This window comes from Fopius arisanus, unplaced genomic scaffold, assembly GCF_000806365.1.
Source record: "Fopius arisanus strain USDA-PBARC FA_bdor unplaced genomic scaffold, ASM80636v1 scaffold00008, whole genome shotgun sequence".
In the NCBI taxonomy this organism is placed as follows: domain Eukaryota; kingdom Metazoa; phylum Arthropoda; class Insecta; order Hymenoptera; family Braconidae; genus Fopius; species Fopius arisanus.
Window position 1 is genome coordinate 689,576 of NW_011887747.1, and position 19,018 is coordinate 708,593.

Below are 19,018 nucleotides of genomic sequence, written 5' to 3' on the forward strand. Positions count from 1 at the left end.
GTCACCCTCACCCCCTTCGAGAGGTCTGCACACATTGAATAATAAACAAAAACAAAAAAAAAACAAAAAGGGGAATTGAATCGCGATACAAGAGGATCAGGTGGGGGAAATAAGGGGAAGGAGGGCATTGTTTAAAGGTAGCTTTTAGCTCCATTTCCATTTGTTTTATTTAACATTTGCGCTTCGATTTTTAGTGACTGATTTTTTTTTTTTTTAGGATTAAAAGGAGGGAGAGGGGCACAGGAGGACACACGTGCGGGCCACAAATCAGACTCGAGGATCGCGGTAGTACCTGGCGGCGGCGTGCGAGCGACAATTAATTCACCGCTTCCACTCTTTCTCTCTTTCTCCTGGTGCTCTCTTCCCATTGTGTGCATGTGGCAAACATTCATTTGGATTTTTTTTTACCGAGCGATATACCATTTTTAAAGTGTATACGAGGGCAAGAGCAAGCAGCCTTTAATTTGGCGAGGCGGCCTGGCGGCACGCGGTCTGGCCCTTCAAGGAGTCACTATCTCGGTGCTCGGGATCTTTCACGTATTATACCTCCAACGAACACTCGGATTTCTTGTGGATAATGAACCGGCTCTCGCGACCGTGTTCTGCAGGAATATTTCGATTTTTCACGTGAAATTTCCGAGATCTGTCTGCTTTTCCAAGAAATTCTGGAGTAATTCATCAGTCTTTCTACCTATTTTTCATAAAGACGTCGTTAGTTTCAAAAATGAAAGATTTTCATTTAAAATGCTAAATCTAATTGAATAGGAGTTGGTAAAAATCGGAACCCCGAAAAATGTAAAAATTCCGAAAACTCGAATGAATAATAAATAAATAAACAATTGATCATGAATGAATAAATAATTCTCCAAGGGAATAGCCATCAGCCGTTTATAAACTTTTCATCGAGTAATGCAGATGGCAGAGTGGTTTGAAAAATCCCCCTCGCGAAAAAAAAAGCCCCAAGATCAAAGGAACAAGTAAATGAAATATCTCGAGTTTTAATGGGATGCCCAGGCTAATTTGCCGCTCTTATCTATTCACAGAGACACTCTTTTCCCCGATGATGATGCCATTCTTTTTTTTTTTTTCTTGAGAATCAGAACACGTACGAGGCTGAGTCTGCATGTCAGAAGGGCGGCGTGCTGTCTGACGATTACACTCACGTTCCACTGCCACCGCATTTCCCTCCAGCAACACTCAAACTTTCCTCCGCTGGGTTTTCCCCCCCTTTTTTTTTCCCTCGATATTATACCATTTTTACTCGGTACCATCATTATACGTGAGTATCGCATAACGAAGCGTCTTTCACGCGTAACAGGATCCTATCGAATGCCAAAACCGCGCAGTGGCAAATCGATAGTTATCGCGTTATTTCCCCTTTTTTTTTCCAGCATTCTGGAATTTTGATTCGCGCAAGGATCTCTCATTGCACGTGCCATTCTTTCGGCGGCAATAAAAAATTCAATGTACATTTGAGAACTTTTCATTAAACCTTGAATTTTTTTTGGGAAGTTTTTTTTTGTTGTTTTCACTGAGAGAAATATTTAATAAAAATTACGTGTATTTTTCGTAATTCTGGAGCGAAATGTGGTTGTCGGAAATTTTACGGAACTGTCACGTAATTTTTAACTGAAGTCACGGAATTTTTCCGCGGTGTTCCGTAATTTTTATCTGAATTATCGGTGAAAAATAACGATACCGTCACTTAAATTTTTCGAATCAACTCCTTCATCGGTAAGTGAACTGAAAGTTCCGTAATTTTTACTAAATATTTCACTCCGTGTTCGCACTTTATTGGAAAATAATAGGATAATTCGTCGTTTAATGAATCCATCCACGGATTGATAAATTCGAGATTTTTTTTTTGTATGTCAAGAATTTCCAAATGCTTGTATACAGGGAGTAAAGATCATACGCAGATTCCCTCATCCGCACCCACAGTTCCCTCAGTTCGTATTTTTGGCGGCGTATAATCTCCCTCCGATTCGATACCTCTCCCTCCTCTCGACTTCAGCCGAAACTCGGCAAGACCTCACGTCTCCCTTTTTTACAGGCCCACTCGTAAACTCAAACTCAAGGTGGTGGGCTAAATCACCAGGATCTTTATTCAGTTTTTAGTGTTAAAGAGCCGAGAGGGAGAAATCGGGTGAAAATCGACGGGGAATCGTTTACCTAATAATAGCAATAATATGTTAATGGGATGCGTATCGCTGGTGGACATCTAAAGAATTCAAACCAGGTCCTCGGGGTTTATTCGCGGTTGGCTATTGTTTGCAAATAACGTGGGGCATTCGATTTTGTGCCCGCGGATTTATTTTTTTTTGGCGCGTGAAGATGCAGAGGAAATTGAATCAGCGGTTTTCAGAGTGCAAAACACGTGTGGCTTTTCTTGCGGATTCGGCATTTTTTTTAGTGACTGCTATGTCTCCCTTTCGGATTCGCTTGTGGTTTTCTACTAGTGAATTGGGATTTTTACTAACGAGCCCCAATATTATAATGTAAATACATTATTCTTAGCTGTAACATTTTGAAACAATATTTCTTTCAGTTATAATATTTCGAGTTGTGTTATTTTCATAGATATCCATGAGTTTCGAGATGCAAATAAATATTCACTGCGGAATCGCGTAAAATTCCGGGAAATCTCAAATTCAAAGATGGATGTAATAATATGTAATAATGGAATTTAAGTGAAAATATCACTGGGATTTTTTAAGAGGTCTCGCCGAAGTGTTAGTGAATTGAAGCAATGAATGTGGATAGCTCGAGTGTATTGTATGGTGCTGTTAATTTTGGTTGTGAATTTTAATGAAAATTATTTGGTTATGGCTAATGTTCCAGTTGATTTGGCCCCGTGCGCTGTCAAGTGCATCGAGCGCCACTATAGTTTATATACAGAAGGAATGGGAATGAAAAAATAAATAGGTAAAGGAAGAGGATGACTAGAGGGGATATGGAGGGCCGAGTTATTGCCCTCTGGTGAACACCTGGGCATGCTGTTACTCCAGCTTAATGAACCGAGTGACACAGGATCTGATCGAGGCCAATGCCTAAGGAATGCGTCTAGTCACCCTATCTATACTCCAGCATCGTCACTCCGCCGTGACGTACTGTCCCTTTTCATTTTCACAAGAATCTTCTCGTCCTTTTGTTTCACCTATTACACAACATCTCCCCTTCGTCCTTTTTTCACCTCGACGAGTTGAATAAAGAAATTACTTCGACTGCGACAGTATTTACAACAATACTCTGTCATCATTTTTTTAATTAGTTAATTAATTCATTAATGTAGCACAATACCGCCTTGCACTTCCCTTTTTTTCGACTTATCTGTAATAAATTCCGCGGATTTCTTTTTTGAAAAAAAGCAATCCAATAACACGCATAAATGCAGGTGTGAAAAAAAAAGGAATTTTTTTTGCTGAAGATTTCATGGAGAACTTTACCCCAGTGCATATTGCTGTTTATAAACCTGAGTAATTGTTCTCACCCCGGTGCTCAATGTACCCCTAAAAAGTAGAATGATGCCATGAGAGAGCAGCCACCTCTCCGGAGAAAAATACCCAGAGAAGGGGTAACATATCCCTCTACGTCGAGGGATGAAGGAGAGGCGTCGTACACTGGTACATTGGTCTCGCCAGTTGTATTTAGCGACCCCTTCCTCTAGGTCTCGTTAGCTCCTCAGATTTAGCCCCCACCCTGGTATCAGTAGGGGAATCGAGTCAATGCAACGTCAATGAGTGCAAAGAGAGGAGAGGGTAATAGTAGTGGGAGAAAGGAGTTTGGATGCTGTGACAGGCGTGCCCGATGGACCACTGGTCTGATTGTGGTGGGGTGAGCCACTCCTTCGACGTGTTATGGTGGGAGTTGGTGAGGGGAATGCCGAGGATGTACCTCTCGGACAATTATACACACCGAGTTTGCAAATTCACTGGCCAGAGGATCAACCGACAGAGTGGGGATGACAGAGGGTTAAGAAAAACCCAGTAGGGGAGTTTAAACGGGATCGTTATACCAGTCTACGATTCCATCTTCCTCCCACCACCCCCTGACCGCCCTCCCGCCCTCTCCTAATTTCTCCAGGCCACGGTCCCCTTACTAAAAGACGACTGCTATACTTTTTTCACATTCTTTTTGTCTCACTTACGTATCCGCCCTCTTTTCCTTGGCCTTTCCCCGTCTCTCCTCATTTTGAACAGTTTGTCTTGGAGTGAGTGGAGGGCACTCCATGTCGGTATGTGGACAGCCAGCAAACGTGATCACACATCGTATCACTTATTGGGGATGAAGGGCGAGGGGTGATGGCACTGGGGAGATTGCCTGGGGAGAGACCCCGGGTGGGGGATGATGGAATCCTGGAGAATGCGAGTATTAAAGATTCTCCTTCCTCCCGTGTGCTCTAGGTAAAATCGCGTCTTTTTTTTGCCCCCTCATTTTTTTATTTCCCTCCTTCTTACGCTCACTCTCTCCTTATTCTTTCACGAGGACCTCGGCGATAATGGGATCTCGAGGGTGGGATTACGCGTGAGTCTTTCAGATTGGAATAACGATGGGATTTTTTGTGGATTTTTTGTCCCTCAGAGTTTAAAACTTCAATAATTAAATAATTATTTTGCTTCGAGTTAACCCTCACGCGAATTTTACATGCCACAGGAATATCGTGTGTTTTTTTTTATTTCCACTCCAGAAATTTTTCAGATTTCACTGAATAAAATTCTCATGCAGAGTCAGACAAGTTTGCCCGACAATTTCCTCTCAACCCCACGTGTGGAGTAAACGATGCTAGAATTCAACCGCAATGCGAGCGCTTACACAGAGCTCTCATATCCGGTGTGTATGCTTCTCTTTTTTGACTCCCACCCCAGTATTTCCCTCAATGCGACATTTCCAAAATTTACGAATACTCCTCCCGCATACTCTCGGCAATCACAAACATCAGGAGCTCCAAATGAAGAACAGAGAGAAAAAAAAATCTAGACTGATTGTCCAAACGTCGGCTCTATATTGTCTCCCACAATACATGCAATTCCATTTTTAAGGTACATCCGCTCTGACAAGCGCGTATTGACAGGATTTTCGTAGACATCGGGCCGCCCTCTCGTCCTACAAAACTAAAAAAAAAATATATATATATACAAAAAAAAAACGACAAAACGGCATTCCTTTGCGTCTCTCGTCGCCTTGGCCTCGCCTTTTATCGATACACATGCGCATCTCTGTATGGTTACACCAGGATTTCTCCATCTCACCCCTTCACCCCCCAGCCACCCCTACGCGAGAAGCTACATACATGCATCACCCCTTTCCCTCGTTCACTAGAATTCTATTCCAAGTATCGACGCATTGGCATTTCGTTCTGCTCGTCACACAGTCGCCCCCTGGCCCCCGCTACCCCAGAACCATTTATTTTCAGGTTGTGAGGAGGCAGAGGAAGGGGCTGGGAAGAGACGTGGAAGGGTAAGGAGTAAAAAAAAAATAAATACAAGAAGTTCAAATGACACAGAATTTCCATCCAGGTGAAATTCAATCAAATTAAAATGGCAGTCCCCAGAGGTAAACGGGGGGGATTGTGCAGTGGGGGGGAGGGGGGCTTGAGTGGCTGATGAGACAGAATTTCCACCAATGAACAGGGCTTACCCCCCTGCGTGATATAATAATGAGAAGACCGACGATTGGAGGGGCCTGGTGCCTCGTGGGCGGGCAAAAACACCCCAACGGGTTAATGAGTAATTAAAACAGCGCAAACTCGACGACTTTCAGTGAGACATTCACTGGGGTAACGCCCCTTATAATTACTGGCCACAGGGAGTGAGACAGGTTGGTGACACGGGGGGGGGGGGGGGGTGGATTTTCTGTCCTTATCAAGAGAAAATGGGGAGAAAGGGAGGCCCATTGGTTTGGTATATCTGTACAGTGTTTTCTCTGACTAGCCCCTGGGTAGAAACACGGAAGAACTATCGGTGTGAGATGTTGCGCTTGCGCGTGGACACAACTTAATTACGGGAGAGGGTTGCCAATCCCAGGGTAAAGGACACCGAGTTTGTTTTCAGGGAGAGAAGGGGCTGGTGCGCAACCGCGCTAATGATAATTACTGACCAACGATCTTAATGGGGGTGGATGCCTGGCCAATCGGACGTCGAGACGGAGAAACGAGGTCGAGGTATGGCTTGGAGGTAAAAAAAAAAAGAGGGAACGGGGGGTGGAAGAGGAGTTTGAGACGGGGAGGGGTTGGTCTTTGAGATAAGGACATATACGAGTTCTTCGCTTTTACCGCACTTCTTCTGGGGAATTGTGAGTGATGGCTGAGGGATTCAGCTGTGTGTGGGTGGAGTTGAGTTTCATGCAGAGTAGGTGTGGGACATCGGTATTCAGAGGGATTCTGACGGTAGGAATAATGGCTACCGATATCTCGATACTGGAGTCGAGGATATGTCCAGCCCTTGGCGATGCCAAGCTGAATGGCTGATTAAACTGGGCTTTTCAATTTTATTCAGTCCTTTCAGCCTGGGAATTAGAGCTGCCATTCTTTGATCATTTATGGAGCAATGAGGAAATTAGTTATTCCAGAAATACAAATATCGGTATTGATCCTTCTTGTTTCAATCGATTATGAAAAAAACATCTCCTCTGTGTTTAAGACACGTTTGAAGAAATTTTTTTATCGTGACCCAAAAAAGCATTAAAAATCTTCTGTTCATGCCATTATGTAAAATCGAATGAAATTATTCATATTAAAAAAATCGGTTCTGAACAAATAGTGACCATGCTCAATTTATATCTAAGCTCAAAATGCTTTTGAAAAACACACCAAGTATTTATATTTCTGAGCCCAGTCGATGACGAAATCGATCGCTGACTACTGTGTTCCACCACTTGCTAAATATCAATTTTCCCCTGTGTTGTCCCTTCCGTCGTCCTCTTCCCCTGTTAACCTATAGTTTGTCACCTTGTAATTTTGGAATGAACAATTGTCCCCAATCCTCAGTCCGAGTAGTTAACCGTTTGTACGTCCAATTTGTTGTTTTCCATTTTCGTTATCTATCTCCACGGCATACAGTATTTTCTCCGCACGAGCATTAACCAATAACACTTCCTGACTCCATAAGCCAGTGGCTAATGTCGACGTGTTCGTATATCTCTTATTCATCGTTTTTTTTTCTCACTTTATTACCAAGCGAGTGTAATAATGTTCCTGGAAACACGTGGGACATTTTCAGTGGAATTACTGATTCCAGGCGGTTGGCAATTACCCGACTGCATGGACGAAAGGTATAGTATACACTGTATACAAATGTGGCGGGAGGGGGGGGGGGGAGAAGAGGGTGGAAAATGTGCTGAGAGAGGGAGAGAAGATGAGGGAGTAGAAAGAGATTGCAGTAATGTGACTACTGGCTTTGTGGTGGTGTTGCTCGGTATGAATCCCACGGGGGTGAGGAGGTGTACAGAGGGGGAGGGGTATTACTCATTAAAATCATATTTACCGCCGGCATTTCAGCGACACATTGCCCCACCACACGAATTGCCTAGTCACAATGCTCGAGACAAAATGATTGAACGATACACTCCGGACTCCTGTTGTTCCTCTCGCAAATTGATGATGAATCAAATTGAGAACAATTCATGTCCGGTTTATATTATGTTAATTGAACGTGGCTGAATCAATAGCTCTCGTGATTTCTCCATTTCCAGGTGAAAAGGTACTAAATCCGTCTGACAGTTGAAATTCTATCAGTTTTCTTGTGATACACTGGAGGCATTCCAGGTGCTTTCAGAAGAAACCAATCGAGAAGCACCGAATAACCCTTTTCTGGCAATAGCTGGGGCCGACATTTCAGAGATATCAGGGAGGTAACAGGTGGCGCGCGGAACTAAACAGCCCCTTTCCTCTCGTATTTGATGTTCTTCATTCCCTCAGTCCTTTACTCCTGGTTGTCCAGTAGCTCGTCAACACAACAGCAAAAACTTGCTACCGGGTTCCGTCTGTCCACCAAGTAATCGAGGAGGGGGGAGATATAACTCGTCATCGCTCTACACTTGATCCGCAAACTCAGCCATTTTACACCCTCAAACGACCTTCGAGATTCTCCGGCTTAGGGACAAGTCGAAGGACGAAACATCAAATGTAATAGCTGTTGAAGTAATGATACGTGCTCTCTATACTCATTTTTTACACCTCCATCTGGCTTTTTCACTTGGTGAAATCAATTTTAATTGATTGAAAAAGCGCACGAGTTCTTGAGAAATTGCCAGTGACTTTTCAGTGATAATCCGGGGAGGGAGATGTGCTGGAGGTCTGGAGGGCTGGAGGGACATTTGAAGATGTGGAAGGACTTCATGGAGAGCGGATTCACGCTTCGAGTGATTCTCATTTGTTGACTCCCTTTTTCAACGAATATCTCACTTGCTCAATTCTTTGGGTGGGTTTTTTTTTTAAAAAAAAAAGCTCAGAGTCGACTCGCCGGCACTTCACTTTGATGGAGGACAATCATGAAGTCACTAATTATGATTAATTTGTGGTACGAAGTGGTGTGTGCCTCTGGGTGCCACCGGGATCACCTTCTTGCGCTCGTATGTGGTGGTACGTAATTAATATTCTCAGCGGGACACACTGCCTCGGGTACGTCATATCTTTATGGTGACTGAGATCCTTGGGGTTGAGGTGAAGTGCAAATAATTGAGTCTGTGATTAATAACACCGAAAAATTATTCGAGGAAAAATGCGTAATTAAAAATTCAATCAAAGTCGTCTGTGACTGATTCTCTCGACATTCGGTTTCGTGAATATCACCGATGGCTTTTTAACTGTCACCTTGTGTGACGTTATTATTTCCTTAATTATTTCCAGAGTTTTAATCCTTTATTCATCATTTATTCGATTCATTTTTATGTCGTTTAGATGAAAAAAATCAATTATTTTGAGATTGTTCATTTTTTACAATCATGAAACATTATAAGAACGTTGAAAATTGAATCAGTTTAATTGAAAATTCATGAATTTCCTTGAATTCAAGAATTTCGTTTGCAAATCCAAATCGACATAACTGTCATGGGAATAATGATGCTTTTTCCATGCAATTCTAGGCGCCAGTGCAATTGGAAATTGCGCGATTTCCATGATTTCCAAGCGATTTAATCGGCAAGTGGAATGGTGATTTCCAAAGTTACAAACCCTTTGGCCCGAGGGTAAGTTCAGTAGCCGAGTGAGTTATGCAATGCAGGTTAATCACCCAAGTTGGATTTTAATAAACGGTTTTGGGGAGACAGAGGGCGAAAGGAGGGACTCGGTAGTAGAAAAAAAAAATGAAGGGTGATAGGTGGGGCACACAAAGCTGGCCATCAATAACCCATGCCCACCTTCTGAGTTTGGGCCAGACGTTATCCTCTGGGCCGTGTGATGCCTCATACACCATCAGGCACACGTTGCCTTCTCTTTGCCACCAGGTTGTCGAGGATGAGCGGGACAGGGAGATAGGCGGAGATGCTATCTTCCCCCCTTGGTTATTAATTAAACGGCGAAAGGGTAAAGCCCCCTTTCATCACCTCGCAAACGACCTTAGATTCCTGATGCGGATGATATCTCTGGGTATGCTATTCACCAAGAGTGAAGGTGAAGTCAAAATGTCAAGAGGACAGCCACGAGAATGCAAGTGAAATTTTTATAATTTGTTAAACACGGTAATTAATCATATTAATTGTTGTGAAATTAATGGATTGTTGGAGTAATTACCCATTTATCGAAGTTCTGCTGATGAACCAGGAGAGTGCAGATCTAGCCAACGAGTGCCAGGCCTGGAGGGGCAGTGAGTCTGACCTCTCGGTGGATGTGATCAGAAACCCCTCGGCTGTCTCGTCCGGCTGGTCATGTCGTGGTCCTGATCCCAGTGGCACCCACAGCCTCAGGATATCCTCTCGTATTTTGCTTTCATCGATCGTGTACCACTAAAAGCAAAAATCAATTTTTAAATTGAAAATTTTAAGACCAACTTTACAATATCGAATATCGTCGAATCTAAGGAAGATGATGAAATTTCTGTAATGATCTCTTTTGTAGCGTGATTGAACTGTTCATGAAGTGTTCTTGAAGTTCATTAGAGAATAGGCAATTCTACCGATTTACTAATTTTAATTCAATTCGATTTTTATTCATTTTCTTTTTGTCGTAATGAGGTGGTCATTGCGGACAACAGCGTTGGTCGAGTAATTACCAATTACCCAAGTGACGGCATCAAGAATAAATCGATTTCATTCGCACGGGGACTAATGGGACTCGCTGGGTGGGTATGGGAGAAAGAGTCGGTTTATATTCGAAAAACGCAATCAGTTTGGTTTTTGTTTCGTTTCGCTTGAGGGCATCCACATGAGTCTCGACTTTGGCCATTCTTAGGAGGATAATTAGAGATGCTTTTGCGCCTCAACTCGCGACGGGGGACACTTGTTGCTGCTCCCCTTTAGGTGGAGTTTTTATGGGATTTTATTCCACTTGTTTTCTTCAGCCAGTCCTCTTGGTTTTTAGTGGTAGATATGCCCAGGATGGAGTTGAGACGGCTGGACCACAAAAAGAGGATACCTTGGGTGGGATGAGGAATTTTGGTTTTGCTGATCATAGCGGGAGAGTAATTAACACTGGCGTCCAGGTGTGCCGGAGCCAGGGAGTTCTTTCTCCATTGGAATGCCGGAGAAAATTATTCAGCACTGCACCCAGATAAATGACTGATTCCGATCAAACAAAACTATTCAATTCGAGTAATAAATTAATTTTAAACAACAACAACTAAAACTTGATTAGAAAAAATTATTTGCATCAAATAAATATTTATAATAACAGATGGAATAATTTTTGTCGAGGGGTAAACTGGAATTCTGGTCTTTTAACTCAAGGAATTTGCACGCTCCTATTGAGGTCTTCTAGTCTGAAAGTTGGAGAATTATGGAGGACGCACTCGGGGAAATTGATGTCTCGTAACCGTTTCCGGATGACATTGACGTTAATTGATTTCTCTAATTAAAGCAATTGCGTACAGGAAAGACGGATTCAACAGGCATCCATCAAACTCCGGCGAGGATCGATCTACCAGCAATGTAAACAGTTATAGTCGTGATACGAATGCTCACTGTTGTCCATTAATTAAATTGTAAAGTCGCAACAAGCTGAACGATTTAATTTGTAAAGACCACGGTGATGGGATATGTGTATGATTGATTTGGACGGGATGGTGCACTGAAGGTCGATGAGCATCCACGGGAAAAACTGTGGTATGTCGAGTATGATGACTTGCAGTGGAACGTCTACCAGCCACCACTGTCTTTCAAATGGAATTTTTCACTTCTTCCAATCTTTCCAATCAACTTATCAATTTTTTCGAGTTACCAACAATTTCTATGGTTAATTGAAAATTATGGAAGAGAGCTGTCACAATACCGATTGAGTAAAATCGTTGTAGAATCGGATCTCATAGAAAAAAAACAGTTCTGATAATTCCCCAGATAGAAAAAAAATCATGAAATACATAATTTCTAGAAATTCATGAACATCTATAAGGGTAAAAAGAAAATTGGTAAAAATCGAATTTCTCTGAATATAAAAGTAAAAATGTGGCTATTTTTATTGGATCCAGAGAAACTCTTAAAAAATTGAGCGATGCTATTGTTGAGCTGATGGATTGAAAGGATTCTACGAAGAGACGATAGATTAATTGCCCTGAACAATCACCACCTGCCATCATCACACTTTGATCCACCTTTTTTCATTGGTTTTCCCCCCGGGAATCACAAATGGCTACCGTAGTACGGATTGTGGTCGCGCGCTGCCGAACAGCATTCCTTTTCGTGTCATTAGTGGCGACTTCTGTGGTGCTCAGGATTCCCTCCCTATACACCCAGTTACACGCCGAGAGAAATCGAGGTGCCCTCACCCTCCCCGTCGGCCCTCCCTTCGTCGATCCAACACATTCGAGCACCAGAGACAGGTAGTCGAGGTTGAAAATCCCAGCCACCTAAATCAACGTCCACCCGGCGTCTCTTCTGGTTCGCAACGAGAGCAAAATGACTCTGAATTCATCTGCGCGAATTCATCTTTGTTTAAAATTTTGTTTTAATCATCCGCTCCAAAATCATGGAAATTTCACATCTTGTCATTGAAAAGAACTGCCAACTTTTATTCCATGTTTACCGAGAAACTGGAAAAATTGTGGATTTTCAGATTTTGGTGATAATTCATATTTATATTTGATCAGACATTGAAATAAATTAAGGAATTATTTGTCTTTCGTGAAATTCTGGACTTGCACTGAATCTCTAAGGAAATTGTTATAGATAGATTTATTAAAGAGATTGTGGTATTTAATTGTGATAAGAAATTACATTTTTACAGTAATTTCCCTAATTTTCCAGCAGTTTAAATAAAAAATTAAATGAAAAATAACAAAAATTCTAGTCAAATGGCTTTTAAATTCTGGTGTTGAAATTTCATAAAAAATTTTAATGCGCAGATATTATATTCCATTTAATTTCCCCAAACAACCGACTAATTTTCACTTTTTCATCTCTCATAAAACATTTACGATTCAAAGTCTTCAGAAACCCTCGACCGGAGTAGTTTCCTGAATTTTCCCTGGACGGCAAGAAAATGCCATAAAACAGAAGCCAAACTCGGCAAAAAAAAGCGCGAGTATCTCGTTAAAGGATTTCGAGACACATCAGACCTCGGGGTGTCTTAATTGACGCCTACAAGCCAAATGTAAAAAGAGGGTGGGGGAATAAAAAAAATAACGAGGTACCTCTTGACGAGTGGGGAGGGGAAAGCCGATGGGTTTATCTGAGATCTGCTTAGAATGTCGATTAAGGAAGATCGATGGTTTCACAGAAGCTTGCTCTCATGTTCGCCAAACGTTTACCTTTCTACGGACTCATTCTATTTTTACCCCGCGGCCTCTCAATCCTCTTTTTTTCCACTATCCCGCACCATATTTTCCGTCATATTCTCCCGGACTAACCAATGGGGTAACCAGAGGACGTAAACCACGAAACGATATAAACAAGGAGTGCACGGATAGAGGATGAGGTTCACACTTCGCCCCGAGGAATCCCGGGGATGTTTGGACGTACTTCTCTACGCTCCTCGAATTCCACTGGCGTGTTGGATCGCGAGTCAAGCGCATTCTCTTCCTGTGCCATTATGTTATTGGCCGCGTCCTCGTTGGGCCCCATTTAGTTATCCTTTTTCTCTCATTTTTTTTCACCCTATCCCTTTTTTTTTCAACTCTCCCCCCAGACGACATATGCGAAACGTACATATGCGTGACTCGTGCTATCGTGAACGCGCACTTGAGACACATTTTTACGTCCCTCCATTTTTACTCCGCCTCACTCTCTTATCGCAACATCGACTTGAGTTTAATGGAGCATTTTTCATCACCGTTTTGTACGCTATTTGCTTCGCTCAATCATCAATTATCAACAATTGTTTTCTCCGACAAGTCATCGTCCTTTCAAGTTGAGAAATTTTTTTTCTGACCCTCAAGAAAAACCGGATTGACATGAAAATATTATCGATTATACAATACTGAATCAGGGAAATTAATGGTCTTCAAATTCTCTAAAAAATCAGAGAATTCCCGGAAATCTTAATTCTCCGGGTTTTTCCCCCTGTATTTCAGTCGAGTGATTTCTCTCGGAGAGACTTGTATCAGATCTAACCAGAAAATTGAAAAAAAGTGTATTGAAAAAAAAGAAAAGAAATGAAAGGGAATATTTTTGCCCCCATAAATATCTATGCAATCAAGGACTGGATATCCGCCCAAGGGATCATCCGGGGCGTTGGAGCGACTGTATCGGCGCGGGTGGGTGTACGAAGGCTGATTGGAAAAGCGGACGGTTTAACTAACCGTGAGGGCTTTTAACCCAAAGCGATCGAGCTAACGAACGCGTTCGCGCCGAGAATATGGTGAATGCATCGTAGAAACGAGAGAGGATCAGAACGACCAGGATGCGACCAACAAGAGGTCCCATTCCCCGTTCTTCCAATACCCAATGGCTCTATACATCTGCCATTTTTAACCCATCACCACCTCAGGAGAGGTCTCCACATTCATCCAGCCTCAAACCAATGGGCATTATCCATAACATTTATCCCACTGGAGTTAGCACTTGGGATCCACTTCGGATCGTTATCGGTGTGGAGGCGCCTCTCCGATATGCTCAAGAAACCGAGAAATTCTATGAAACCCCTGATCATGCGTGAAAATCTATTCGTTAACACTGTCGGCGTATAAACTTCTGTCCGATAAAGATCGTTTATTCTATCGAGAAAATGAAATTGATGATGTAAAATCAGATGGAAAAATTTCAGTGCAAATACACGGGAATTAAATTTCTCGGTGTTGAGATCGTGAAGAAACTCGGAGGCTCTAAATAATGAGAAAGAGTGGATTAAGGGGTTGATGGTGATCGAATGGAAAATGCCTCTCGTGTAGAAAAATAAATGAGAAATAATTAAAAATAACCGGATTTTAATGGCATCATTTTGTGGGCGTACTCCACCGCATTATTTCAGGCCAATTTTACTCTCACCCTTTTCCAATATCGCGTGATAACAAACAATATAATGATAATGGTTACACTCCATTGTTATTAATACCGGGTAGGGCCAACGATGAAAGGAGTGCACCATTAGAAGTCTGATGATTATGCTCGCAAAAAAAGGAGAAAATAGAGAAAAAAAAAAGTCACCTCTCTCACTGAACCGAGTAGCAACGACACACCACACGACAATTTATGGTGTGCCTGTCCTCGCGGGTGAAGTGAAGAAAAAATCGTCAATTATAATTGCCATATTCACGGAATAATTTGCATTTTTATCAATAATAATAATCAATGTACACGAGATGTTGGTGCATATAGTTTTGGATATAAGTGGTGGGTTCGCGTGCTTAAAAATTCTAAAGAAAACGGGAATTAAAAAAGAAAGATAAACTAAAAACAGACGGTGAAAAACCACAGCAAAATGCAATTGAACTAACCGCTTCTTTATTTCGTCTCTCTTTGTTTTTGGGGCTTTTTGTTATGCCTTCTGCTCCACACGCTCTCATCTCCACTTGGCTTTTACCCTTGTCTTCCGTCGCCTCATCTCGTGCTCTTCCCTCTTTTCGCACTTCCCTCAGGAGTCTCATCCATCAGTCACTTAATATTTCAAAGCCCCCTCGCCTCCTGCTAGTTCTGCCACAGAATTGGTTGTCTCGGTTCCTCCCACTATGAATCCATGTCGTTCTCTCTTGGTTGTCTTTCTCCTTAGACTTCTTTTTTTCTTCTTCTCCTCCTCTCGCGCGTCCAGAGCCGCCCTTTTTAAAACCTTAAAAACACCGTTGCTACTACTCTCGTCTTGCCACTCTCGGGTTTCTCTCCTCTCCCTTGAAAGTAAAGTTCCACTTCGACTTTGCTTAGGGATATTAGATGCCGGTGAGGGTCGACTTTTCACGACGCTATCTCGCACCGGGGAGTATACACTACGTCTGTTTGAGTCAATGCGAATACTCCGGTGGTGAAAAAGGAAGTTTAGATTTTCTTTTTTAGTTTCTCCGAGCTCCGAGTTTGCCGCTGCATTTTTTTTTCTTCTTCGGGGAAAAGAAGTATTGAAATGAGTTCTTTCCGAGTATTTTAGTTTGCAAGTAAATGTTTAATTTGGGAAAAGTTGGAGGAGGATTTTTATCGCAGTGGAAAATGCCATTTTTACTTTGCTTTTTTTTAATCAACGAATTAGAGTATTTTTTAATGTTTGAATGAAGAGAAATCCGATGTTTTTTCATTTTTAAAGGAGGAAATTTTGATTTTTTGGAGTGGAAATGTGTGAACGTTTAGTCTAAGAGAAGTTGAGAGGGAGAATTTTCAATGGTATAGCTTCAAGGGATAGGAAAAGATAATAAATTTGTTTGTCATTTGAAAAATGAGATGTGGATTTTTGTTTGAAGAAATTTTGCTTCGGTGGTTAATTCGAAAAAAAATAAATAAAGATTGCGCGGGATTTCATATTTATGGTTGACTCGAGGGCAAATCGATATTTTCAACTGTTAATTATAAGTAATTCGAGAGCCTTTAAAACACGTGAGAAAATCGTGGGATGAGAGTTCGGAGGCCATGAGAGAGGAGCCAACACACTGTAGTGTGCGGGCGATGTTTTCAGGAATAGCGAGGACGTAATTATCCGTAATTACCGAGCACGGGCTTGAATCTTGAGCAGAGGGAGAGGATGGAGGGCCCAAGTCCAGGGTAGGTATGTTCGCCAACGGGGTGAGAGAGAGATAGAGCAGTGGTTGGCCTTGCCGAGTAATTGTACTAATTATTACTGGCCCTCCTCTCCACCGATCCTCTCGCCTTGCCATCTTTTTCCACTTGATGGTCTTCGGCGAATGCCTTCTCGTGCCTGATTTTAGTGCTCGTCCAGCTCCAAAGATCAACGGAGAAATAAAAAGAGGTATACAAAAGTGCCACTAAAAGAGAATCAAAAAAATCCCATCCCAATTGCTACAGCCAAATCGCATAATGGGGCACGTGTTAATTGATGCAATTATTTGGCAACGGATAATTGCCGAGTGCGGTGAAATATTTTCTTAATGATATTCAGGGAATTTCAAATTAAATAATTTGGCTCGGAGAGTTGCTCCTGAATGGATAAAATGTCGACTTGAATTGCAACATTTTCACTTAATCACTGGTTAGGGGTAATCTGCGGGGAAATGACGGGATTTTTTACGGTGAAATTTTATTGCACAAGCAATTAGCAGTTCTCTCCTTCGTCTAGAGGTCTCGTAATGGGGATTTGCTGGAGGCTATCGTCCGACGATGGATCACAAATAGATGTTTAGTCTTCGATTAAGGATGCGAGATGAAAGCACTTCATGTGACTCCGTCGTCAATTTACATTTGATTGCTCCAATTAATAAATCTTTATGTATTCACCACTTGGAATTGACCGTACCAGCGTCAATGGGAATTTAATTGATAGCTACGAACTTCGCTCGTGATCATTCACTCATTAACCCCCCGGTCGAATTAATTCCACCGAGCTGATTTTAATAGCGCCAATCAGTCGCCTTTGAGAATTTGCACATCATCGGGGGATATCAATCATAAAATGTTCGCCAGTGCAAGTGGAACTGTCAGATTTTCTTCAAACAACACCATCCTCTGATATTTCATTTTTAAATCCCGTAAATTTAGTTTAAATTTAGTATCTTTAAGAATTCAGTAGCATCTTTCACTTTCTTCATCTAATTCCATTAGAGAAAAAAATAAATAATCGGAATTGCTTGTATATTAAACTAAATATCCCAAGTCTCGAAAATCTTTATGTTAAGAATGTTAGTTAAAAATAAAAAGAATAATTAAGAATTTACTGTACTCTACCTGTGAAACATCAAATTTAAAATGCCAGCAATTCAAATAACAACAATTCACCAAAACGGCAAATTGTTATAAAATTCTCAATAATTCATGGATATGTTAGCATTACTGCAATTATGATGAATGAAACGTAAAAAATTTCGAAAAAAATCCCCAAATAAATTTTCCTCTCTGTCAATACTAATTGGCAGAAATAATTACCATTCTCAGAAGGTTTCAACGACAAAAAAAAACTAAAAATTTTACTATACTAGTCAACACAGTCGGTAATATGCAGAGGACAATAGGCGTGACCTCGTGCGGTGATTACTGGAGTTTGATTCTCTCTCGCTCTCTCTTTCTCTCTCTCTCTCGTACACATTCAATTGCACAGCGCACATTTAAAAGGGAGGGAAAAAAAAAAAGATGCTCACCCGAGTTTTGTCGTATCCCAAGAGTCGCTCGTCGGCCCGCTGTTTTTCCCAGAGTAGTCGAGCAAGACTCCCATGTGGTCGATAATTCTTGACAGCTTCACTAGACCTCATGTCCTCGCTGTCACTGAGCTGACAAGTGCATTTGGGCGGTGGCGATGACGTTGATGCCATCTCAAATTATTTTCATGAGGACTCAACCACTTGATAACACCACAGCCACGAGCATGACGTATCCACTGCTCAAAGAACACACCTACCTCGATTTATCATTGCAAATGAAAATAGTCACGTTTCACTGACCCGTCATCGAATTTTCCACGACAGGACGTTGGATTTTTCCTGGAGGCTGTTTTTCTATCGGGAATTTAACACAAATGCGGAGATCGTAAACACGTCTAGCACGTGGCCATGTTGGAGAGGGTGGCGCACTCACGCGGGTATCATGCCGACCTGAGGAATTTTATCGAGGTGTCGTCGATAATGCAGACTCTTCTTAGGAATTGCCGTTCCCGCACTCAATAATAAAACCTGCTAATAAAACCAACCCACAAACCCGGAGAAAATACGAAAACAAAGCAAATGTCTTTCATTTTTCGGTAATTTCAGTCGGTGTCCGATTTAGAAAGGCTTATCGCTTTTGACTCATCATGTTTTGGATGATAATAAAAGCGTCAAACCCAGGGAAAATAGACAAATAATATACCATCGCTAAAACAGAAGATTTCATTGAAATTTAATTTTATCAGTAATATCAAACTTCCGCATAAATTATTGGTATCCATCATTATCTTTGAAATCCTTGAGTTACAAAATGAAATTAACTCGGTAGTCATTATCCCTCTTAAGATTTAATCGACGCGTTTAGACACTCGGATATCTGAAGCCCCCGAGAATAATAAAATAATTCACCAGGATCAATACATCAGGAAGGAAGTCGATTACTCTTGCGGGAGACGGTGAAAAATTTTTATTCATCGAACGGTACGCGAAGGCGCGCGGGAAAAGTCAAATGGATGAGCGTCGAGGAATGAAAAAAGAAATAAAGAGGGGTAATGGTGTCGCGGTGTCAGCGACAGTGAAAAATTCGCCAATTAAAAAAATCTCATTTCTCCGGGTAACGAGGGGTGGCGTACAATTAACGTCAGGTCCCCCAAACCTCCCCCGAAAAATAAAATGATTTATGGTGAATCCTGGACACATATACGTGGGTG

The 19,018-nt window shown here is 41.8% G+C and overlaps 1 protein-coding gene across 1 annotated transcript in view; it reads right to left on the reverse strand.

The window, feature by feature from the left end:
* Positions 1–18,227, reverse strand: part of LOC105273922 (methyltransferase-like protein 9) — a 23,231-nt gene extending 5,004 nt beyond the window's left edge. The window contains exons 1-2 of the mRNA XM_011316650.1: positions 17,808–18,227; positions 9,728–9,939 (exon numbers count right to left, since the gene is read on the reverse strand). Of these exons, the coding sequence (XP_011314952.1) occupies positions 9,728–9,939; positions 17,808–17,978 (383 nt within the window). The 5' untranslated portion in view covers positions 17,979–18,227. The remainder of the gene's footprint in view (positions 1–9,727; positions 9,940–17,807) is intronic.
* Between the last annotated feature and the right edge of the window lie 791 nt (positions 18,228–19,018).